Source organism: Siphateles boraxobius, unplaced genomic scaffold, assembly GCF_051911475.1.
Source record: "Siphateles boraxobius isolate OS27281-9 unplaced genomic scaffold, OSU_SipBor_1 215, whole genome shotgun sequence".
NCBI classification, from domain to species: Eukaryota; Metazoa; Chordata; class Actinopteri; order Cypriniformes; family Leuciscidae; genus Siphateles; species Siphateles boraxobius.
This window is the reverse complement of record NW_027508828.1, coordinates 152,197-177,500: the sequence shown is the minus strand read 5'-3', so window position 1 is coordinate 177,500 and position 25,304 is coordinate 152,197. Positions and strand designations below refer to the sequence as shown.

At 39.5% G+C, this 25,304-nt stretch overlaps 2 protein-coding genes across 6 annotated transcripts in view; one reads left to right on the top strand and one right to left on the bottom strand.

Annotated features, from left to right (window-relative positions):
- ercc5 (excision repair cross-complementation group 5) overlaps positions 1 to 11,639 on the bottom strand; it is a 25,238-nt gene extending 13,599 nt beyond the window's left edge. For 2 of the 4 annotated variants that reach the window (XM_077238011.1, XM_077238012.1), the window contains exons 1-9: positions 10,851 to 10,949; positions 10,183 to 10,358; positions 8,044 to 8,159; positions 7,870 to 7,971; positions 6,673 to 6,724; positions 6,165 to 6,308; positions 5,278 to 5,464; positions 3,645 to 4,208; positions 3,410 to 3,541 (exon numbers count right to left, since the gene is read on the bottom strand). In XM_077238011.1, coding sequence (XP_077094126.1) covers positions 3,410 to 3,541; positions 3,645 to 4,208; positions 5,278 to 5,464; positions 6,165 to 6,308; positions 6,673 to 6,724; positions 7,870 to 7,971; positions 8,044 to 8,159; positions 10,183 to 10,358; positions 10,851 to 10,938 — 1,561 coding nt within the window. In that variant the 5' untranslated portion in view covers positions 10,939 to 10,949. Of the gene's footprint in view, positions 1 to 3,409; positions 3,542 to 3,644; positions 4,209 to 5,277; positions 5,465 to 6,164; positions 6,309 to 6,672; positions 6,725 to 7,869; positions 7,972 to 8,043; positions 8,160 to 10,182; positions 10,359 to 10,850; positions 10,950 to 11,568 lie in introns of those variants that run through there. The other 2 variants (XM_077238010.1, XM_077238013.1) reach the window with 2 other exon arrangements.
- Positions 11,633 to 25,304, top strand: blzf1 (basic leucine zipper nuclear factor 1). 2 transcript variants are annotated; one of them, XM_077238021.1, is made up of 8 exons: positions 11,643 to 11,702; positions 12,821 to 12,867; positions 13,329 to 13,750; positions 14,918 to 15,117; positions 15,941 to 16,069; positions 22,455 to 22,692; positions 23,501 to 23,720; positions 24,057 to 24,149. In XM_077238021.1, the coding sequence occupies exons 2-7, from the start codon at positions 12,843 to 12,845 to the stop codon at positions 23,684 to 23,686; spliced, it is 1,200 nt and encodes a 399-aa protein (XP_077094136.1). In that variant the 5' UTR covers positions 11,643 to 11,702; positions 12,821 to 12,842; the 3' UTR covers positions 23,687 to 23,720; positions 24,057 to 24,149. The 2 variants fall into 2 exon arrangements, with proteins under 2 accessions (XP_077094135.1, XP_077094136.1); XM_077238020.1 differs by having other exon boundaries at positions 11,633 to 11,702; positions 23,501 to 25,304.

Below are 25,304 nucleotides of genomic sequence, written 5' to 3'. Positions count from 1 at the left end.
ATGAGGTAAATCATAAAAATGTAAATGATAAATAATTTTTAAATAAAAACAAGTTAAAATAAATGTATTTCAATTAAATCAGAAAAAGTGTCAAATTAAAATAAAACAATAAAAATTTAATCATAAAATTGTAAATAAATAATTCTAAAATAAATAGTACTAAAAATTAGTTAAATCAAATGTTTTATTTATGAATAATTGCAGCTTAACAAATAAAATATTTGTTCACTAAAAGTATTTATGATTTTTAGTTTTTCAAATTTTTTTTAGGCTTCTTTGCACTTGTAACTTGTAAGTTTAAACATCACTAAATGTGTTCAAAAACACTTAACGTTCAGCAATATTACTGCACAGTCAAACCAAAAATTATTCAGACACCAGATATAATTTGTGATATTGTTTCACTAGTGAAACAATAGCCAGAAAATTGGAGCGAAACTGGAAGAAAAAAAACTAGAGGTGTTTCGCATTTCATGGAAAGAGAGCATGATCGCATACAGAGAAGCCTTAAAAACTGCTAGATCTGCTTATTTTTCAACCCTATTAGAAGAAAATAGACAAAACCCGTGGTATTTATTTGAAACCGTGGCTAAACTAACGAAAAATAAAACTTCAAGCTCAGATGTTTCCAAGCAGCACAGCAGTAATGACTTTATTAACTTTTTTACTTGCAATATTGATAATATCAGGGAGATAATTACGACTATGCAACCGTCTACTACCGTATCGCATCAGACAGTGCGGTGTAGTCTCACTGACAAAACATTCGATTCATTCATTACTATAGGAGAGGAAGAGTTTTATAAACTCGTTAATTCAACTAAATCGACAACATATTAGACCCTATACCGACTAAACTACTGAAAGAGATGCTTCCAGAGGTCATAGATCCTCTTCTTAACATCATTAATTCATCTTTGTCTCTAGGATATGTACCAAATAATTTTAAGCTGGCTATGATTAAACCACTTGTTAAAAAACGCAACTTGATCCTACAGAATTAGTCAATTACAGGCCGATCTCGAATCTACCTTTTCTGTCAAAGATACTAGAAAAGGCAGTATCCTCACAACTGTGTTCCTTTTTAGAAAGAAATGATGTCTGCGAGGATTTCCAGTCAGGATTTAGACCGTATAATAGCACTGAGACAGCTCTCATTAGAGTCACAAATGATTTGCTCTTATCATCCGATCGTGGTCGTATCTCTCTATTAGTGTTACTCGATCTTAGTGCTGCATTTGACACCATTGACCACAACATTCTTTTAAATAGACTCGAAAATTATGTTGGCATTAGTGGAATTGCATTAGCATGGTTTAAATCATATTTATCTGACCGTTATCAGTTTGTAGCAGTAAATTAAGAGATGTCTTATCGGTCAAAAGTTCAGTATGGCGTACCACAAGGCTCAGTACTAGGACCGCTGCTGTTCACTCTGTACATGCTACCCTCACACACACACACACACACACACACACACACACACACACACACACACACACACACACACACACACACACAGTAAATGCTACACTTCACGCCCTGACGAAACTTACCAATCCACAAAATTAAAGGAATGCATAGCTGATATAAAAAACTGGATGACTAGTAATTTCCTACTACTTAATTCTGAAAAAACAGAGATTCTAATTATTGGGCAAAAAACTTACTTACGTAATAACCTAGAATACTGTCTAACACTTGATGGCTGCTCTGTCAAGTCCTTGTCGTCGGTTATCTGTGTGTGTGTGTGTGTGTGTGTGCTCTTTGATACCAATCTTTCATTTGAAAGTCACGTGTCTAGTATCTGTAAAACTGCATTTATTCATCTTAAAAATATATCTAAATTACGTCATATGCTCTCAATGACAAATGCAGAACAATTGGTTAATGCGTTCATGACATCAAGGCTAGATTATTGTAATGCTCTACTGGGTGGTTGCCCTGCACGCTTAATAAACAAACTACAGCTGGTCCAAAACGCAGCCGCTAGAGTTCTTACCAGAACCAGGAAGTACGACCATATTAGCCCGGTTCTGTCAACACTGCATTGGCTCCCTATTAAACATCGTATACATTTTTAAATATTGCTGATTACTTACAAAGCACTAATTGGTTTAGCTCCCCAGTACTTGAGCGAGCTCTTAACGGATTATAGTCCTTCACGTCTATTGCGATCTCAAAACTCCGGCCAGTTGATAATACCTAGAATATATAAATCGACTGCTGGCGGTAGATCCTTTTCCTATTTAGCACCAAAACTTTGGAACAATCTTCTTAACATTGTCCGGGAAGCAGACACAGTCTGTCAGTTCATATCTAGACTAAAAACACATCTCTTTGGCTTAGCATACACATAACACATTATAGACTTCTATAATTCAATGTTAGGCTGCATAGTTTAGATCAGCCGGAACCGGGAACACTTCCCATAAATCCTGATGTACTTTGAACATCATAAGAAGGATGGCGTCTACGCTAATATTAGTCTCTCTGTTTATCTCGAGGTTTACCGCAGTCCGCCGGATCCAGGCCGTATCCGGATCTGATGAAGGACCTGCGGCTGGACACGACGACAACGCATCCCTGAAGTGCCACTAGTCTCTCCCCTGTGAAGGCCTCCTTCCCTTTACCTCTGTACTGATAAAGCGTTGTCGGGAAAATCCCGGTTCACGCGGCTACGCGGAAGCGATAAAAAATTCTCAGAGCCACCAGGCACTGTTTTATGCAAATGAGCGGTCGAATCGCATTAAAGCTTTTCTGTTAGAACGGTGTCGTGTTAGCGGCCCCTAAGTAAATAACTAATGATCGTTACTACGGAATAACTTTATTATAGAGCTGCTGTAAAGCCAAAACAATCTCTGTTACTTAAATTTCCTATGATCACTGTAAAGCTGCTTTGAAACAGTCCATATTGTTAAAAGCGCTGTATAAATGAAGGTGACGACTTGACTAGTGTGTGCAGGACACTATAGTTCATTTATGTAAGTGAGGAGAGCAAAATAAAGTAAATGTGACATATTATACACAATAATTCTTCATACAGTGACTACCAGTGAAACATTAGGAGCAAAAATGATCCGGACACTTTGAGCTGATCATGTTTTACTGAAGTGTTTTTTCTTTAATAACTAATGCACCTTTTTACACCACAGACTGAACAACATGAAGCATTGCTTGGTGATTGGTTGAGCTAAACTGGTGTTATCTAATTGTGTAGTTAAATGTAACAGCTCACAGATATTCAACATAATTCAAACAATTCAGAAATGTTGAAGGCATCTGAATAAATTTTGGTTTGACTGTATCTCTGCTTTAAAGTTGAATTTAAATGCATCCATATTTGAAGAAGTTTGCATTAATGATTCCGTTATTTTCCAGCTTTAAAACAGTCTGTGTGTGTTTGTACCTTCAGAGCTGCTTTGCTCCTCATGATCTTCTTCACTCTCGGCTTTGTTTTCTTGTGTTTTGTCAGTATGGAGATCATTGGGTCTTTGCTTCAGATGCTGATTTACTGCGGCGTCTCGAGGCTCACGTGTCTCTATTGGAGATAATCATAACAACTAATCAGTGTATTTAGGCTTCTTTGCACTTGCTGTGGGTTTAAACATCACTAAATGTGTTTAATAGGAACATGTTTATACCTTCAGAGCTGCTTTCCTCCTCATTAGGTTTGTTTTCTTGCGTTCTGTCTGTATTCAACGGTTCATGATCAGAGAAATCACTCGGGTGTCTTTGCTTCGGATGCTCTCGTGTCTCTGTTGCACAACTGGGAATAAGAGGGGTGTTGTCCTGATTCTTTGATCCTGAAGGCTCGTGCTCGTCGTCTGAGCTGCTCGTGATGACGCACGTCTTGTGTTTGTGGGGCGGCGGATCCATCATGGCGTTCTGGATGGCATGAAGAGTTCGAGGAGACACACTTCCATCTTCATCCTCAGTTCTGCGTCTCGTATCTTCTTCCTCAGAGCTGCTGTCCATCATGGCGTTCTGGATGGCCTGAAGAGTTCGAGGAGACGCTGGATGATCTTCCTCATTAGCACAGGAGGAAGAGGAAGAAGAGAGCGGCTTGTTCTTCTCGTCGATCACGTTCACGGGTCGCCACAAGGGCTCGGGTCTTCCTTTAGGCTTGGCTTTACGATCCCACGGGGAACTGGACCACAGCGCTGGAGCCGACTGGCTCTCTGGAGCGCTGGCTTTCTTCTGAGACCCTGAACAATAGAACAACAGAAGAACAGAGAAAGTTTTTAGTAAGTCGTATTTTAGTAGGACACGTAGATTTTTTTTCAAAGAAATTATCTTAGTCATTAGGGACGCATTAAATTGATCAAAAGTGACAGTAAAGACATTTATAATGTTAAAATTCATGTTAATGTTACAGTTCTATTTCAAAGAAATGCTGTTCTTTTGATCTTTCTATTCATCAAAGAATCCTGAAAAATTAAATGCATCACAGTTTCCACAAAAATATGAACCGGTTCCTATGGAAGCTTGTTTCCGCCACAGAATAAAAGATAATTGTGACTTTTTATTTCACAATTTTGACTTTTTTTCACGTTTATATCACACAATTCTGACTTTATAACACACAATTGCGACTTTATATCACGTAATTCTGAGATAAAAAGTCGCAATTACCTTTTCTTTTTTTTATTCTGTGGTGGAAACAAGTTTCCATAGTTTACAACATTGAAAATAATCATAATTGATCGAAAGTGGCAGTAAAGACATTTATAATGTTACAATTCTATTTCAAATTTGATCTTTCTGTTCACCAAACAATCGTGAAAAATAAAATGTATCAGTTTCTACAAAAATACGATCTGTTTTCAACATTGATGATAATCATAAATGTTTCTTGAGCATCAAATCATCATATTATACTGATTTCTGAAGGATCATGTGACACTGAAGACTGGAGTAATGATGCTGAAAATTCTGCTTTGATCACAGGAGTAAATTACACTTTACTATATATTCACATAGAAAACAACTGATTTAAACATTTCAATGTTTTTACTGTATTTTGTGATCAAATAAATGCAGCTTTAGAACATTAAAAAATCGTACCGATGCCAAAACGATTAAACTCTAGTTTAAATGATCTCAAAGCTGAATATGTTGTTGAATATATGCTAAGTGTGTTGTTTTTGGACCCTGAGTATTTTTTTCATGTTTTTGTGTACGTGATAATAAATAATGTATGTTTTTAAGTGTTGTGTTGACCCCAGGAAGACTGATATGACCTGAAAGCCCCTTCGACAGTGGATTTGTCCAGACCTTTAATGAGTATGTAGTGTGACGAGTCCTCAGACACGAGACGGCGGGTCTCCACGTGTTGACCTTTGCCCTCTCTCTCCTCAGAGCCGGTGTGGTTCATCTCCTTCTGCACTCCCTCCAGACGCTGGTTGAGTTTGTTCCTCTGAAGGAGACCCGCCAGCTGATACTGCGAGAAGTCACAGGACCTCTGAGAGACCAGGATATCGGGGGTTAAAGTCAAGTCACCTTTATTTCTACAGTGCTTTTTTAAAAGGGGCGGGGCGTGGTTGAGTTAATTAGTCGTGTGTTAAACTGGCGGTTATGGTAAGGGGCGGGACATTTCCCAAACACACTCGAAGCGCTCGACCAATCACAACACACTGCTCCAGCCGACCAATCAGAGCACAGTGTGCTTTTCAGGAGGAGGGGCTTCATAGAGACAGGAAGTAAACAGAGCGTTACTGACAGACTGGGAAGAGAGGAGCCGCAACAATGGAGAATATGAGGAAAATAATCAACATTCAAACAGGAAAACCTGTTCTAGTAAATTACATTGTTTAAATTAATACATTTTTAGCTAACTAAAAATGAAATGCATAACTAAGACAGTTTCCTCTGATAACAAATCACTCTAAATTGTAATATGAACTCATGCATTTTCGGTAAAGCTGCTTTGAAACGATGTGTGTTGTGAAAAGCGCTATAAAAATAAATGTGATTTGAATAGTAGAGCCCAAAAAACAACATCAAAGCTTTTTAAAAGGACACAATATGAGCGATATATCTTCAGTCATTTTGTTTCTCCAGTAAATCAATCATGCTATAGGAATTTTTAGATATTTGAACTGGAAAGCAAGACAGAAACACTGAGGAAGAGCGTGATTTCTGCAGTGTGTGAGTGGCATCACCTCTGGTGGTTTGTGGTAAAGTGTGCGTCGCCTCTTGTTGAATTCCTTCATTTCTTTCAAGATTTCGTGTTTGATCTCCGGAGGCATGAGGGAAAACTCCTCAGAGTTGATGTCGACAGAGTTAGGATTGTGATAGATCTCTTCCTGAACAACACACACAAAAAAATACAAAGCGGTTATGTGCTATCGTGGCAAAATCTAAACTTTAGCATCGCCCAGCTCTAATCTGCTAAATAATAATACATTTTATTTATATTGCGCTTCTCTCAAACCCAAAGCTACACAGGAAAATGATAACAAAGACATCAAAACAATAAGAAAAAAACAGGAATAAAATAAAGTACAGAAGTAACAAAAATCGACCCAGGCACAATAAACGTGTGCTTTTAGGGACTCTTTAAATGTGACTATAAGCCATGAAGATATTATAAACATTAACATCTGCTTTGAAACACTGTGTATTTTGAAAATGACTATATAAATGAATATGAAATATGATTCCTCACACCTGAAATCTGCTGTAGGTCTGCAGTGATTCGTCTCCATCTCTTTCCTCTGAACTACAGAGACATTCATGAAGACACAAATTAAGACAGTTTCCTTCATTATCATCATTATAAGAGATGCACCGATATTAAATTAATATCGACATAGTTTGGTTAGATATCGACAGTTTTTTTTTTCTTATGGAAAACAAATCTCCCAAATTAATGCTGCAAAATGTACAGGGAACCGTTTCATTTGGTACACTATAATATTGGTTGCAAACAATAAACAACAGAGGTATTATAATAAACTGCTACTTATTTATTTTATATATAATATGATAAATATTTGATATAATAACTGCACCCAAATAAGAGCTTAAATGTTTATATACAACTCAGTTGCACAAATAAGGTAGTTTTCATAAGCACTTGTGTTCATGGCAAATTTATTCAAACATGCATATATAATTAACAGTAAATAAGCTCCTCTCTAGTGTTTTTTCTTTACAGCTAGCTAACTAACGGATGACTTTCCTGAGGTAAATGCAACATTAAGTTCACAAGCTGTTTTATTGACATCTTTCCAGGGTCGATTGAGAGATTACACGAGACATGATAGGGATTTCAGTAAGTTGTACTATATCTTTCAACATACCTTCTGATGTTCATGCGTGTTTTTCTAGATATAATTTGTATTAAAGTGGATAAAAAGACTACAGTGATCTATCACGTCACATTTAAGAGCGCTAAAACGCCATTTGTTTGAATTTCATATTAAATGGACAGAATTTGAAAGATGACACTGTGCTTTGCTACTTCTAAAAAGAAACAAAGAGCTATTTTCGATTTTTGGATGAGAAGTGCGCTACAAATGTTTAGTGCAGGGAAAAACTGCAGATCTGGCTTGAACTACGGGTGATTTATAGGGTCAAATAGAGCTTTTATGTAGCTGTTTTTAACTGTTAATGCGTTATTGTCGGATTAACTCGCCTTAAAATCAAGATTTTCTTCACACACAGTATGAGTGGCAGTCTGAACTTTCCCTTTTGATTGACAGGATATAATCAGCCCTGATCATCAGCTGTTTTTAAACAATCGGCCATCAAAGTATCGGCCGATAAAAGCTATTATTATTAATGCTATGGGCTAATAATAGCTTTTAAACCGATACATCTGTGCGTGTCGATACATGATGTGTTGCTTGTCCTCGATCTCACCTGCTCTCGTCTCGCTCCTCATCCGGAGGAAGCGCGGGTAGAACGTACATGTCATCCTGATCATCCCGTCTCACGGACGACAGGCTGGGAACCGACTCTTCACTGCGGGAAACAAGAAAAAGAGCATGTTTTTCTGTGGAATGAATAGCTGTGAAGATGAATTAAAGCTCGTACCTTCGATCCCCTAGAGCTGCTTTGATGGCCTGTCTCTTCAGGAACGTCTGAAGGAGTTTTTCGTTGGTTTGTCTGGACTCGCGGCTCATTTCCTCACGCCGTTGTCTCCGGATCGCCTGAACGTGTTCAGAATGTCGTTATTCCTACCGTCACACGGATTCGAGGAGCTTTGTGGTTTTAGATTTTAAAAAGTAACAAATCCTTCGCTCACGGGTCAATCGGACTCCCTTAGGAATTAATGGCATGCTTCAGTACACATGGAAAAACCTAAAAATGCTCAAAATTCAACCTAAAAATGCTAAAGTTTTAGCAAAAATGTATTTTACAATGTATACATGTGTCTGAACACTGTAAAATCTAACATTGTTCTTACTAACTATTGTTTAGTTAACTTTAATTAATCTCCGACAATGCGTTGAACTTACTTAAAAAAAATGTGTAATCTGTACTGTTTGCATGCTATGCCTTCATTAATCAGAAAACCCTATTAAACATTGCTTGACTGGTTTGAGTACCATTTTGCAAAAGCAAAAAAAATAAAAAAAAGCAGGCGGGGCAAATGTTTTTTGAAGCGGGGCAATTCTTAATAGACTTTTCACTAATTTCTTCCACTTCTGCAGTCGTCATTCTTCTTAGTTTCATACGCTCATTTTCCAGTCTTGTTGAATGTTATTGTCAATACAACTAAACATTTTGGGAGAACGTCACATAAGTTGACTTCATAAATTCATGTTGATTTCCTAAAATCAACCTAAAATTCCTCACCATTATTGTGATTAGTGTTCCCTTTGGTTGGGCACTTGGAACTTCATTTATATCATTCTGATTCTCTTCCAATTGATGCAGTGATTCAACATGACATCACAGTTATTTGATTTCAAAGGAAGTGAAGTAATAAATATTATATATACAGTATTTATACTTAAATTATGTCCATGTTCTTAATCAATGTATTTATGATGTATAACATGTTTATCATGTTAAATAATGATCTTTTTACATTTTAATTGCAAACACTTATGGCATAAACTTTTAATTGGGTTGATATAATCCCTCTATATTTGTGACAATATCTTGCATTTTTGCTTGAGTCACACACAGACTTCAACATTCAACATGCAAACCACAACAATGGTAACAAGTTTTTTTTAAATTACTTTAATTAATTAGACCATTGCAATTTTATTTGCTGTCTCTTGTCAGTATAACCCCAATAACGATAGCAAATACAATTTTAATGGTTAAATAAAGCCAAAAATGGTAAAACAAAGCTATTAATGTATTCATGCCGCAATGCACTCTGGGAGTACACTTCCTCAGATCACAGATAGAATCAAGTTGACAAAACTTAAATAGATTAAGTAAGAAGAACTTAATGTAATTAAGTTATGCTTACTTATTTAAATTAAGGCAACGAGTTTGCACAATTTAATCAAGTAAACTGAACTAATTCGTTTTTACGGTGAACGCACACTGAAGAGAAACTGACTTTAGGACCCAGAGGAACAGCTCATTTACTCCATATAGAGATATAAAGCCATCTAGAGTCATGAAATATCATGTTATATTATTTGTTTTCCACAAGAAGTCTTTTCATTTCATTTATTCATTTAGCTGACACTTTTATCCAAAGCGACTTACCATTGCTATATATGTCAGAGGTCGCACGCCTCTGGAGCAACTAGGGGTTAAGTGTCTTGCTCAGGGACACATTGGTGTCTCACAGTGGATTCAAACCCGGGTCTCTCACACCAAAGGCATGTGTCTTATCCACTGTGCCATCACCACCCCAAGTCGACAAAGACTCCCAATGTAAGATATTTAGAGCTGAATTAAAAGGTTTATGCATGAAATTGTGAGTTATTTCGAATTTAAGTTATAAGAATGTGAGGAATGTGCTTAAATTACTATTTCTTTATTGATCAAATCTAGTCGTTTAAAGGTAAATAAAAAAAATATTGCATTACAAAAATAGAAAAAATATTATCAAAATGAAATAAAATAAGCTTTCTGGACAAAATAAATAAATAAATAAAGTACAATTTTAGGGCTTTGGGTCATTTTGAGCCGCGAGGGAAAGATTTGTTACAAAACGTGATGAGAAGCATCTCGACGTTCATGTTTAGATATAAAGCTCACCAGCGTCTGCTTCTTGAGCAGCGGCGCGTCTCCATCGTACACGAACACGGGTCTGATGCGGAAGAACAGCAGCTTGCAGAGCCGATGGAAGAGCGTGAGGAGATGAGCGTTGAGAACCGCGTTCCCGTCTCGATCCCGCACGCCTTTGACCGCCTGATTCAGCCAGATACTGATGTCTGTCACGCAGAGTCATGGATCAAAACTGACTAATCCTGAGCTTTTATTAAAGTCAGAATCATTCTCTGCATTGCATTACAGCTATTTGGGGGAATGTATGCGTGTGTGTGTGTGTGTGTGTGTGTGTGTGTGTATATATACAGTTGTTTTGGACCATTCCTTTGACTTAGCCATATTTCTAACATGCAGTCAAACGTGACACTCAACAAACCTAGTCAGTTCAGATATTTCATGTGTTCTAGCTCAAGCACACCTGGTGCAACTAATGAAGCCCTTGATTAATGGGTATGTGTGTGTGTGAGTGTGTATATGTAAGCTAAATTATTGCAAATCAGGTTTACTGGTAAAAAGTACAGACTTTCAGCTGTTTGCAATGAAAAAAATCAAACAAAGGTAATTGAAATAACTCAACACAACAATGTTTTTAAGTGGTTTCCACAGCTGAAAATGCTACTTGACTCCTGCAGATTAAATCCTGCAGTAAAGGATACCGACAGCCAAGATCTTCCCCTCCAGTGTTTCCGGATTGATGGGTTTTCCGGTGCTTTCCAAGAGCTTCCACAGTCCATGAACTCCCATCACACCTGACAACAGCAGGAAAACATCATCATCATCATCATACTCCTCCTCATCTTTAACTTTCACACAGTGTGAAGCAGAAAAGCCATGCTTGTTGCATAAGAAAACATCATGCTTTGGCAATTTAAAATTCTGATGAATTAATCAGGTTTGATCAGATCAAGAAAATAAAATTATGACATCAATTTAAATTACGAGGAAAAAGTTTTAGATTCAAAATTATTAGATTAAAATGAAATCATTTTGAGAAAAAAAATTAAATCACGAGATTAAAGAATCATAATTGTGAGATAAAGTAAAAAAAAAAATCAGTTTCGATTTTTTATGTCATAATTATATGACCATTCATCCATCCATCCAACTATGACTTCTTATGTCATAATTTAGACTTTTCAAACTCATAATAATGACTGAAAATGTCAGATTTTTGACTTTTTCCTCAAACGCTCCTGCAGGAGAAATATACAAAAACAAGATAGAGACCACAAATCTATTATTTGCGATTAAAATGAATCATTATTTCAACATACTGCTTAATGTGTATTTCTGTTTCTAATGGGCTCGTTTATTATTCACAGGCTAAAGAACAAATGTTTAAATTATGATATTTTAAAAAAATCACACACAGACCTGCTCACAGCTCCAGAAATATAACATCCGGTCCCGGTGGAGTCGCCGGAAACACGTACTGAGCACTTCCGTTCGGTCTCGATCAGCTGCTTCCGGTTGTAACATGGATCTTGTTTAAACGCGACTCTTGTGAGGTACGTGGCAATATTTATTATGAATTATGAAGCATCAATATAGATCACTTAGTACGTTCATTAATGAATTCGTGATTTTATGAGATTCGCGCCTTTACATGACGTCATCGGTTCAATAATCTCGAAGCGACTGCTAGCTGTGTCGCGAACTAGCCAAACAAACAAACAAACACAGATAAACCTTTTACAGTCTATGAGATAAACTGAGACTGTGTTTATTAGCAGCACGCGTTCATGTTTTGGAGAAGCTGAATGTCTGTTTACTTCGCTGGTAAATTTACTAGTTGTGTTGAGTTGACTAATGTAAACATCTTTTATCGACAATATAATAATGATGACTTAATCCGGTTTGATCAGATCAAGACAATAAACCAGATTTACTTGTTTAATCTCGACTAACTAATGCTTGTTTGTCTCTCCTGGTCTTTTGATTTGTTTCAGTTACATCTAGATTTAAACGCACACAGTTTGAGTTACACCAGTGAACAATAATATCCTCAATGTGTTCATGTTTTTGCATCCTAGAATCTAATTTAATTTAAAAAATTGGTATTTTTTTAACTGCTGTTTTTCAATATAATTTTTTATGTATTAGGGTTGATGTAGCCTATAATTTATACATTTTTAAAATATTTGTAGCATTATATTTTAATAATTTTCAACACAATGATGTTAAGTTGGATTGTATTTCATTTTAATTAAGTATTAATTTTAAATATTACTATATATATATAAAAAAAATTGTATTTATTAAGATTTTATTTTTCTGTCGTTGAGTCGTGTAGAATTGCATCATAAGATATGTATAAAAAATATAAATGTTTGGTTTAAAATAAAACAACATTTATTTTTGTTAAAGTATTATATTATAAAAATAAAGTCTGTTTATTACAATGTCAATTTTTTTCATCTGAACTTGCATCATAGAATGCGAATAAAGTAATTTTTTGTTTAAAATTTGAAGAAGAATAAAAGTTGTATTAAAATGTTATTTAATTAAATATAACATTTGTTTAAATGTTTGTAACATTTCTGTGCAGGATTCATCTAGAATATTGCAAAATACCATTTTAATGAAAAAATCTTAACATTTGAATAAGATGTGTGTATGTTTTCAGGCAGATCTGGTGAAGGACGGTTATGTCTGCGTCAGTGATCATCAACGGTGAGTTCATCTGTCAATCATCTGCTGTTTACCGTCTGTGATGATGATGTAACATCAGATGAGCCTCACACACACACATGACGACTCACGAGTATTTGCACTAAATCTGCACAGATCTGACTCTCACGAACTTCCCAGTAAAGTGAGTAAACATAATAATGACACGCCAAACTGGCTAGTGAATTGACAGTGTATTTGATCTTTACACTGTATTTGATTTTTACACGGGTAAATTATTATGTTTACTCACTTTACTGGGAAGTTAATTTCAAACTTCTATGAAGTGATTTCACTTAAGGACTTATTTAGTAAGATTATGCCTGAAAATCTTTTGAATTTTTTATCATATGTTAATAATAAAAAAAAGGTGTATAATATGACTTGTTGTGTTTGTTTGCTTGGTTTTATTGTATTTATGTGATATTTGTATTTTTGTAATTTACTTTTTGCCATGAAAATAGCCTTGGATACTGACATGGCATTAAATAAAGCCAATCAACCACACATGCGTGTGTCTGTGCGCGGCCCCGGCGACGGCATGGAGATGCACCGGCCCCCTGAGGCCCCGCCCCCGAAGCTGCCGTCCCCGAAGCCCAGTCCCAGATCTGCAGCGTCTCCGGGAGTCCTGCACCTGGGCAAGGTGAGCCGGGACGTGTGTGTGGAGCTGGAGTGTGTGAGGATCGTGGTCCCGCGGGCCGCCATCACCCGCAGCGCTCGAGCCGGGCCCTACGCTGAGGACCGAGGGTCCCCTCATCATCACGGGGACGAGCCGGAGCCCGAGCAGATGGACTACAGGATCCTCCTGGAGAAGCTGCAGAACTCGGAGCGCCGGCTCCTGCAGGATAAAGAGGGCCTTTCCAACCAGCTGCGGGTCCAGACCGAGGTCAGGATTAGCTGTAATATGACTAAATCATATTTTAGTCTTAATTATCTTTTGTATAATTACAAATTTTTGTTTATAGCATTTAAATTTTTTAATATAATATATATTTTTTGTTTTTATCATTATATCTAAATTATTTTAACAATTAAATAATTGGTGTTTAATTTAATTATATTTTATATATTTTTTTTGTTTGTTTTTAGCATGTACATTTAATTTTTATTTTTAATATAATATTTTTTGTTTTTAGCATTATATTTTAATTATGGAAAAAATAAATAATTGTTTTTTAATTTAATTGTTATAATTATCTTTAATATAAGTGAATAATATTTTTGTCACATTTTATTTCTAATTATCTTTTATATAATTACATATTTTTGGTTTTAACATTTTAATTATTCATATAATATATATTTTTGGTTTTTCGCATTACATTTCAATTATTTTAACAATTAAATACTTGGTGTTTAATTTAATTAATTTATAATTATATTTATTATAATTAGATAATATTTTGTTTCATATTTAAGTTTTAATTATCTTTCGTATAATTTAATCTTTTTGGTTTTAGCATTTTAATTTTTCAATATAATATTTATTTTTGTTTTATATTTATTTATTTTATTTTTAATATATATTTTGTTTTTAGCATTATATTTTGTTATTCTATCACAAATAGATAATTGGTGTTTTTTAGTATTTTTAACTGTTTTTAGCATTTAGCAAATTTAATAAAGTTTTAATTATTTTAAATGTAATAAAAAATGGCATTTATTTAGCATGATTTTCAATGTAAATTTTTTTTTGGAGCATTTTAAATGAAGCTTTATATAGTTTTATAGCCTTTGTGTTGTAGGTTTATATTCTGCCTTAGAGTTATATTCATACGGTAGAGTTTGTAGTTTGATTCAGTGATCCTGTTTCCTGTGTAACGTCATGAACTACACTAATGTTGAGAAGTTTTCAAAATATTGCACAGAAAGAGTCTCTTCTGCTCACCAAAGCTGCATTTATTTGATCAAAAATACAGTAAAAATAGTGAAATATTATTCCAATGTAAATCAGCTGTTGAATATGCTGTGTGAATATATAGTAAAATATAATTTATATCCTGTGATCAGAGCTGAATTTTTCCCGTGCCGTGTGTTCATCGCGTGTCCTCAGGTGAACCGAGAGCTGAAGAAGCTACTGGTGGCGTCGGTGGGCGATGACCTTCAGTATCACTTTGAGCGACTCTCGCGAGAGAAGAACCACTTGATCCTGGAGAACGAGGCGCTGGGACGAAGCCACACACACACGGCCGAGCAGCTCGAGCGCATGAGCATTCAGTGCGACGTCTGGAGGAGCAAGTTCCTCGCTAGCCGGTGAGAAGCGCCATGATGCTAATTAGGCTTGCTACGATAGTCGGTGTTGACGATGTTACTGGTGTTCAGGAGCAACACCGGTTACATCACTTGCCCACCTTGGATTTTTTAAAAGAACATAATATGGGACCTTTAAAAGAAAATTTAGAAATAAAAATAATTTAGTTCAGTTAGAGAACAGACACTACAATTAAAAACTGAACGTGTCTGCTTAATAAATCGTGAGCCGAACAAGAGTCGTAGCAACAGGAGTCAGAGTTCATTAATCACAAGAGTTAATCACAAGAGTGTAAAAGTGCCCACATAAGCAAATTTGTCATTTTTACTGTTTTGTTGTTGTTTTTCATTACGAATAATGAAACCATTCAAACAATCAGCCCCTAAATTGGCTCTAATTTGAAAGCGAAACTAAAATGCGCACGTGTCCATGGAGCGAGCAGAACAGAGCGAACGTTTTCAGTTCATTCCTCTGGAAAAACACTCACTCTGCTCCACACCATTATGAATGTCTATGCGGACGTGCACATTTTACTTTCGCTTTTAAATTAGCGCTTTAAAAGCCCCTGCCGGTGATAGCGGTGTTGTCACATGTTGATTACCCGGTGGGAAAATATCCTCACGTCACATACCTAATGCTAATTATAGTGATCTGAACTGAAGCTGTCGGTTCAGGTCACATTTATTTCTATTACGCTTTATACAATACATTTGCAGGATCCTGAACAACGCTTTTAAGACTGTTGCAGAGTTTGGGCGCTAAATAGGAAAAGGATGTTCATGTGAAAACGCTTGTGTGTGTGTGTGTGTGTGTGTGTTCTTGTAGCGTGATGGCAGAGGAACTGACCAATGCCAGAGCAGCTTTACAGCGGCAGACCAGAGACGCTCAGTGTGCCATTCAGGATCTGCTGCGAGAACGAGACGAGTTCTCCAGAGACATGCTGCACACGCACAGGTACAGCTTCAGACAGGCTGTTATCAGCTGTGACAGTGATTGTGGTCGCTGGAGCAGCTGATTGATTGACACTCGCACGTAAATCTCACTCACTGTCAATTGCACTCAGTGAATGACTCACAGTGTGAGTGCGATTGACAGTGTGAGTGCGATTGACAGTGTGAGTGCGATTGACAGTGTGAGTGCGATTGACAGTGTGAGTGCGATTGACAGTGTGAGTGCGATTGACAGTGTGAGTGTGCGATTGACAGTGTGAGTGCGATTTACGTGCGAATGCGATTGACAGTGTGATTGACAGAGTGAGTGCGATTGACAGAGTGAGTGCGATTGACAGACTGAGTGCGATTGACAGACTGAGTGCGATTGACAGACTGAGTGCGATTGACAGACTGAGTGCGATTGACAGACTGAGTGCGATTGACAGTGTGAGTGCGATTGACAGACTGAGTGCGATTGACTGTGTGAGTGCGATTGACAGTGTGAGTGCGATTGACAGTGTGAGTGCGATTGACAGTGTGAGTGCGATTGACAGTGTGAGTGCGATTGACAGTGTGAGTGCGATTGACAGTGAGTGCGATTGACAGAGTGAGTGCGATTGACAGAGTGAGTGCGATTGACGTGTGAGTGCGATTGACAGTGTGAGTGCGATTGACAGTGTGAGTGCGATTGACAGACTGAGTGCGATTGACAGACTGAGTGCGATTGACAGACTGAGTGCGATTGACAGACTGAGTGCGATTGACAGACTGAGTGCGATTGACAGACTGAGTGCGATTGACAGACTGAGTGCGATTGACAGACTGAGTGCGATTGACAGACTGAGTGCGATTGACAGACTGAGTGCGATTGACAGACTGAGTGCGATTGACGTGTGAATGCGATTGACAGTGTGAGTGCGATTGACAGTGTGAGTGCGATTGACGTGTGAATGCGATTGACAGTGTGATTGACAGAGTGAGTGCGATTGACAGTGTGATTGACAGAGTGAGTGCGATTGACAGTGTGATTGACAGTGTGAGTGCGATTGACTGTGTGAGTGCGATTGACTGTGTGAGTGCGATTGACTGTGTGAGTGCGATTGACTGTGTGAGTGCGATTGACAGAGTGAGTGCGATTGACTGTGTGAGTGCGATTGACTGTGTGAGTGCGATTGACAGTGTGAGTGCGATTGACAGACTGAGTGCGATTGACAGACTGAGTGCGATTGACAGACTGAGTGCGATTGACAGACTGAGTGCGATTGACAGACTGAGTGCGATTGACAGACTGAGTGCGATTGACAGACTGAGTGCGATTGACAGTGTGATTGACAGTGTGAGTGCGATTGACAGTGTGAGTGCGATTGACAGTGTGAGTGCGATTGACGTGTGAATGCGATTGACAGTGTGATTGACAGAGTGAGTGCGATTGACAGTGTGATTGACAGAGTGAGTGCGATTGACAGTGTGATTGACAGTGTGAGTGCGATTGACAGTGTGAGTGCGATTGACTGTGTGAGTGCGATTGACAGAGTGAGTGCGATTGACAGAGTGAGTGCGATTGACAGAGTGAGTGCGATTGACAGAGTGAGTGCGATTGACAGAGTGAGTGCGATTGACAGTGCGATTGACAGTGTGAGTGCGATTGACAGTGTGAATGCGATTGACAGTGTGAATGCGATTGACAGTGTGAGTGCGATTGACAGTGTGAGTGCGATTGACAGAGTGAGTGCGATTGACAGTGTGAGTGCGATTGACAGTGCGATTGACAGTGTGAGTGCGATTGAAGTGTGAATGCGATTGACAGTGTGAATGCGATTGACGTGTGAATGCGATTGACAGTGCGATTGACAGAGTGAGTGCGATTGACAGTGGGATTGACAGAGTGAGTACGATTGACAGTGTGAGTGCGATTGACAGTGTGAGTGCGATTGACAGAGTGAGTGCGATTTACCTGCGAATGCGATTGACAGTGTGATTGACAGTGTGAGTACGATTGACAGAGTGAGTGCGATTGACAGTGTGAGTGCGATTGACAGTGCGATTGACAGAGTGAGTGCGATTGACAGTGGGATTGACAGAGTGAGTACGATTGACAGTGTGAGTGCGATTGACAGTGTGAGTGCGATTGACAGAGTGAGTGCGATTTACCTGCGAATGCGATTGACAGTGTGATTGACAGTGTGAGTACGATTGACAGAGTGAGTGCGATTGACAGTGTGAGTGCGATTGACGTGTGAATGCGATTGACAGTGTGATTGACAGTGTGAGTGCGATTGACAGTGTGAGTGCGATTGACAGTGTGAGTGCGATTGACAGAGTGAGTGCGATTTACCTGCGAATGCGATTGACAGAGTGAGTGCGATTTACCTGCGAATGCGATTGACAGTGTGATTGACAGTGTGAGTGCAATTGACAGAGTGAGTGTGATTTACTTGTGAATGCGATTGACAGTGTGATTGACAGAGTGAGTGTGATTCACAGAGTGAGTGTAATGGTCAGAGTGAGTGTGATTTACTTGTGAATGCGACAGTGTGAGTGCGATTGACAGTGTGAGTGCGATTGACAGAGTGAGTGCGATTGACAGTGTGAGTGCGATTGACAGTGCGATTGACAGTGTGAGTGCGATTGACGTGTGAATGCGATTGACAGTGTGAATGCGATTGACGTGTGAATGCGATTGACAGTGCGATTGACGGAGTGAGTGCGATTGACAGTGTGATTGACAGTGTGAGTGCGATTGACAGTGTGAGTGCGATTGACAGAGTGAGTGCGATTTACCTGCGAATGCGATTGACAGTGTGATTGACAGTGTGAGTACGATTGACAGAGTGAGTGCGATTGACAGTGTGAGTGCGATTGACGTGTGAATGCGATTGATAGTGTGATTGACAGTGTGAGTGCGATTGACAGTGTGAGTGCGATTGACAGTGTGAGTGCGATTGACAGAGTGAGTGCGATTTACCTGCGAATGCGATTGACAGAGTGAGTGCGATTTACCTGCGAATGCGATTGACAGAGTGAGTGCGATTTACCTGCGAATGCGATTGACAGTGTGATTGACAGTGTGAGTGCAATTGACAGAGTGAGTGTGATTTACTTGTGAATGCGATTGACACTGTAATGGTCAGAGTGAGTGTGATTTACTTGTGAATGCGATTGACAGTGTGATTGACAGAGTGAGTGTGATTCACAGAGTGAGTGTAATAGTCAGAGTGAGTGTGATTTACGTGTGAATGCGATTGACAGTGTGATTGACAGAGTGAGTGTGATTCACAGAGTGAGTGTAATAGTCAGAGTGAGTGTGATTCACAGTGAGTGTGATTTACGTGTGAATGCGATTGACAGTGTGATTCACAGAGTGAGTGTAATTGTCAGAGTGAGTGCGATTGACAGTGAGTGATTTACGTGTGAATGCGATTGACAGTGTGATTGTCAGAGTGAGTGTGATTGACAGAGCGAGTGTTATTGACAGTGAGTGTGATTGACAGTGACTGTGATTTACGTGCAAATGCGATTGACTGTGATTGACAGTGTGATTGACAGTGTGAGTGTGATTGACAGAGTGAGTTTGATTCACAGAGTGAGTGTGTTTTACGTGCAAATGCGATTTACTGTGATTGACAGTGTGAGTGTGATTGACAGAGTGAGTGTGATTGACAGAGAGATTGAAAGAGTGAGTGTGATTGACAGTGAGTGTGATTTACGTGCAAATGCGATTGACTGTGATTGACAGTGTGAGTGTGATTGACAGAGTGAGTGTGATTGACAGAGAGATTGAAAGAGTGAGTGTGATTGACAGTGAGTGTGATTTACGTGCAAATGCGATTGACTGTGATTGACAGTGTGAGTGTGATTGACAGAGTGAGTGTGATTGACAGAGTGAGCGTAGTTGTCAGAGTGAGTGTGATTGTCAGAGTGAGTGTACTTGTCAGAGTGAGCGTAGTTGTCAGAGTGAGTGTGATTGACAGAGTGAGTGTACTTGTCAGAGTGAGTGTGATTGACAGTGAGTGTGATTGACAGAGTGAGTGTGATTGACAGAGTGAGTGTGATTGACAGTGAGTGTGATTGACAGAGTGAGTGTGATTGACAGAGTGAGTGTGATTGACAGAGTGAATTGATTGACAGAGTGAATGTGATTGACAGTGAGTGTGATTGACAGAGTGAGTGTGATTGACAGAGTGAATTGATTGACAGAGTGAGTGTGATTGACTGTGATTGACAGAGTGAGTGCGATTGACAGTGAGTGCGATTCCATTTCCATTTAGACATTTAGCAGACGCTTTTATCCAAAGCGACTTACATTTGAGGATTAAACCAAGCGAGTCATCGTGGAGAGGCAAAAACAACGCAAGAAGTGCTCAGAATACAAAGTTCAAACATTGCTCAGAGTAGCATAAACCAGACAAGCGAAGAATTCAAGAATTTTTTTTCTTTCTTCCTATGTTGTGCTCACTGAAGAGATGAGTTTTCAGTTGTCTTTTGAATGCTGTCAGGGATTCTGCATTCCGGTTGACAGTGAGTGTTATTTATGTGCGAATGCGATTGACTGTGATTGACAGTGTGACTGTGATTGACAGTGAGTGCGATTGACAGTAAGTGTGATTTATGTGCGAATGCGATTGACTGTGATTGACAGTGAGTGTGTGATTGACAGTGAGTGTGTGATTGACAGTGAGTGTGTGATTGACAGTGAGTGTGTGATTGACAGTGTGAGTGTGATTGACAGAGTGAGTGTGATTGACAGAGGGAGTGTGATTGACAATGAGTGTGATTGACAGTGAGTGCGATTGACAGTAAGTGTGATTTATGTGCGAATGCGATTGACTGTGATTGACAGTGAGTGTGAATAACAGTGAACGTGATTGACAGACTGAGTGTGAGTGAGTGTGATTGACAGTGTGAGTGTGATTGACAGTGTGAGTGTGATTGACAGTGAGTGTGATTGACAGAGTGAGTGTGATGTGATTGACAGAGTGAGTGTGATTGACAGTGAGTGTGATTGACAGAGTGTGATTGACAGAGTGAGTGTGATTGACAGTGAGTGTGATTGACAGAGTGAGTGTGATGTGATTGACAGAGTGAGTGTGATTGACAGTGAGTGTGATTGACAGAGTGTGATTGACAGTGAGTGTGTGATTGACAGTGTGAGTGTGATTGACAGTGTGAGTGTGATTGACTGTGAGTGTGATTGACTGTGAGTGTGATTGACAGTGTGAGTGACAGTGTGAGTGTGATTGACAGTGAGTGTGATTGACAGTGAGTGTGATTGACAGTGAGTGTGATTGACGGTGAGTGTGATTGACAGAGTGAGTGTGATTGACAGAGTGAGTGACAGTGTGAGTGTGATTGACAGTGAGTGTGATTGACAGTGTGAATGACAGTGTAAGTGACAGTGTGAGTGTGATTGACAGAGTGAGTGACAGTGTGAGTGTGATTGACAGTGAGTGTGATTGACAGTGTGAGTGACAGTGTGAGTGTGATTGACAGTGAGTGTGATTGACAGTGAGTGTGATTGACAGTGAGAGTGTGATTGACAGTGAGAGTGTGATTGACAGTGTGAGTGTGATTGACAGTGTGAGTGACAGTGTGAGTATGATTGACAATAGGTGTGATTGACAGTGAGTGTGATTGACAGTGAGTGTGTGATTGACAGTGAGTGTGTGATTGACAGTGTGAGTGACAGTGTGAGTGTGATTGACAATAGGTGTGATTGACAGTGAGTGTGATTGACAGTGAGTGTGATTGACAGTAAATGTGATTGACAGTGAGTGTGATTGACAGTGAGTGTGATTGACAGTGAGGTTGATTGACAGAGTGAGTGTGATTGACAGTGAGTGTGATTGACAGAGTGAGTGTGATTGACAATGAGTGTGATTGACAGTGAGTGTGATTGACAGTGAGTGTGATTGACAATGAGTGTGATTGACAGTAAATGTGATTGACAGTGAGTGTGATTGACAGAGTGAGTGTGATTGACAGAGTGAGTGTGATTGACAATGAATGTGATTGACAGTAAATGTGATTGACAGTGAGTGTGATTGACAGTGAGTGTGATTGACAGAGTGAGTGTGAATGACAATGAGTGTGATTGACAATGAGTGTGATTGACAGTAAATGTGATTGACAGAGTGAGTGTGATTGACAGAGTGAGTGTGATTGACAATGAGTGTGATTGACAGTGAGTGTGATTGACAGTAAGTGTGATTGACAGTGAGTGTGATTGACAGAGTGAGTGTGATTGACAATGAGTGTGATTGACAGTAAATGTGATTGACAGTAAGTGTGATTGACAGTGAGTGTGATTGACAATGAGTGTGATGACAGTAAATGTGATTGACAGTAAGTGTGATTGACAGTAAGTGTGATTGACAGTGAGCGAGATTGACAGTGAGTGTGATTGACAGGTCTCTGGAGCAGTTGCTGGTGTCACTACAGTGGGGTCGACAGCAAACCTACTATCCCAGCGCGCAGCCGCTCAGCACTGGAGAACTAGCCTTAGCCAATCAGAAGCTTGCAGACGCCATTAACTCGCACCTGCTGGGGAACGTGGGCGGCAGTGGCGGCCCGAAGAAGAGCCAGAACCAGAACCAGTGCCGGACCTCAGAGCTCTGCAACACGCCGGCCGAGAAGATGGCCGAGAAGGTGCGGTGCTTTCTCAGATAATTATTAGAAAACATTCATCAACATCAAATAATTAATAATTGTTATCAGAGTTTGAAATGAACGTTTTCACTCACTGGCCAATTTGGCTACTACATTTTTAAGTTACCAGCCATTCAGAACTTCTATTAGCCAAAAAAGAAATTGAACCAGATATAACAATATCACAGCCTTATATAAAAATTTGGATTTCCTACATTGATTTCTTATTCAAACTAAATCTCCTCTCTTCCTCTTTCACCATAAATGTGTTTTAGATGGACAGATCAACACAGTACAAAGAACATCAAAAACATTTAGGATGTTGGAAAATAACAATGTCTTTTCTGTTACCCGAATGCTTATTAATCTTCGCTGTTGCTTCAATGCAAATGAACAAGCGTGCCGTTATTTGTAGCGTAGTGACGTGTGTGTTCACGTAAGCCAGATATGAGCAGATTCTGTGCAATGCGCTGTATTTAATATATCATGATGACTCACGAGTATTTGCACTAAATCTGCACAGATTTGACTCACACGAACTTCCCAGCAAAGTGTGAAAACATAATAAGAACCGGTGATTTAACAGCGTTCCCGCCACAGCTGATTATTACACGCGTTTGGCGTGTTGGCGGTGTTCATTTCAAACCTTGACTGTAATTAAGAAGAAATTAGATTAATAAAGAAATTAATAATTCAAATAATAATAAGATTAGATAATTAGAAGTAAATGAATAATAATTCTGTTTACTGAGAAATCAGAAGCATCTGGTTGTAGGTTTTGATGTTTTCCTCACTGATTGTTGTTCAGGTGCTGCGGAGTCTCGACCCCATTTCCTGTTCTGAACAGGAAGTGGACGCATCACCAACTGACCCACATCATTCCCACTTCCTGCCCAGCAAGAAGAGCATCGGGCGCTTCCACCCGTACACACGCTACGAGAACATCACCTTCAACTGCTGCGAGCGCTGCCGCGGGGAGCTAACTGTGCTGTAGCCGTCAGACGCGGGCGCTAATGCTAGTGTTTCAGGTGCTGAAGACAAACCCCTCGAACACACACACAACATCAGAATGACCTCTGACCTGACGAAAGCTCACAGTGCTGTAGCCGTCAGACGCTGGCGCTAATGCTAGTGCTTCAGGTACCGAAGACAAACCCCTCGAACACACACACAACGTCAGAATGACCTCTGACCTGACGAAAGCTCACAGTGCTGTAGCCGTCACACACTAGCACTAATGCTAGTGCTTCAGGTGCCGAAGACAAACCCCTCGAACACACACACAACATCAGAATGACCTCTGACCTGACGAAAGCTCACAGTGCTGTAGCCGTCACACACTAGCACTAATGCTAGTGCTTCAGGTACCGAAGACAAACCCCTCGAACACACACACAACATCAGAATGACCTCTGACCTGACGCAAGCTCACAGTGCTGTAGCCGTCAGACACTAGCGCTAATGCTAGTGCTTCAGGTGCCGAAGACAAACCCCTCGAACACACACACAACATCAGAATGACCTCTGACCTGACGAAAGCTCACAGTGCTGTAGCCGTCAGACGCTGGCGCTAATGCTAGTGCTTCAGGTGCTGAAGACAAACCCCTCGAACACACACACAACATCAGAATGACCTCTGACCTGACGAAAGCTCACAGTGCTGTAGCCGTCAGACGCTGGCGCTAATGCTAGTGTTTCAGGTGCCGAAGACAAACCCCTCGAACACAGACACAACATCAGAATGACCTCTGACCTGACGCAAGCTCACAGTGCTGTAGCTGTCAGACGCTGGCGCTAATGCTAGTGCTTCAGGTACCGAAGACAAACCCCTCGAACACACACACAACATCAGAATGACCTCTGACCTGACGCAAGCTCACAGTGCTGTAGCCGTCAGACGCTGGCGCTAATGCTAGTGCTTCAGGTACCGAAGACAAACCCCTCGAACACACACACAACATCAGAATGACCTCTGACCTGACGCAAGCTCACAGTGCTATAGCCGTCAGACACTAGCGCTAATGCTAGTGGTTCAGGTGCCGAAGACAAACCCCTCGAACACACACAAACAACATCAGACTGACCTCTGACCTGACGCAAGCAGACAGTGCTGTAGCCGTCAGACGCTAGCACTAGTGCTACTGCTTTACTGCACACACACACACGTTTGGGGTCAGAGATGGAGCCGTTCGAGGTTTATTCGCCCTCATATTCTTACACTTACTCATATTCTTATTTCTTCACTCAGAAGATGTTTAGCAGAACGCTGTGAAAGTGAACACACACACACACACACACACACACACACACACACACACACAGATTCTGCTCTTCAGCTCTTTGAAGATGTGGCTGCTGATTTTAAAATATAAAAAGTGCAAGATTTTGTGTGTTTTCATTGACGTGTGTGTGTAGGGTGTGTTTGTGTAATGCAGTGTTTCTGGAATATCGTGCGTAATTGTATTTACATTGTTTCATACTTCATCGATATGAATCTAGGTACTCATTTCAAGTGTTTTCCTGGACCAGAGTGAATAAAATATTAGTTTTTAAAGCATTTTAGTGATATTTTCTCCATCTTCTTTTATCAAAATAAATCATTTGGAATAAAA

Excerpts from the sequence above, each read along its gene's own strand:
- blzf1 (XM_077238020.1), top strand. The coding sequence starts at position 12,843 with ATGTCTGCGTCAGTGATCATCAACG. Across the intron at positions 16,070-22,454 it reads GACATGCTGCACACGCACAG|GTCTCTGGAGCAGTTGCTGG; the intron begins GTACAGCTTCAG and ends TGTGATTGACAG. Across the intron at positions 22,693-23,500 it reads CCGAGAAGATGGCCGAGAAG|GTGCTGCGGAGTCTCGACCC; the intron begins GTGCGGTGCTTT and ends ATTGTTGTTCAG.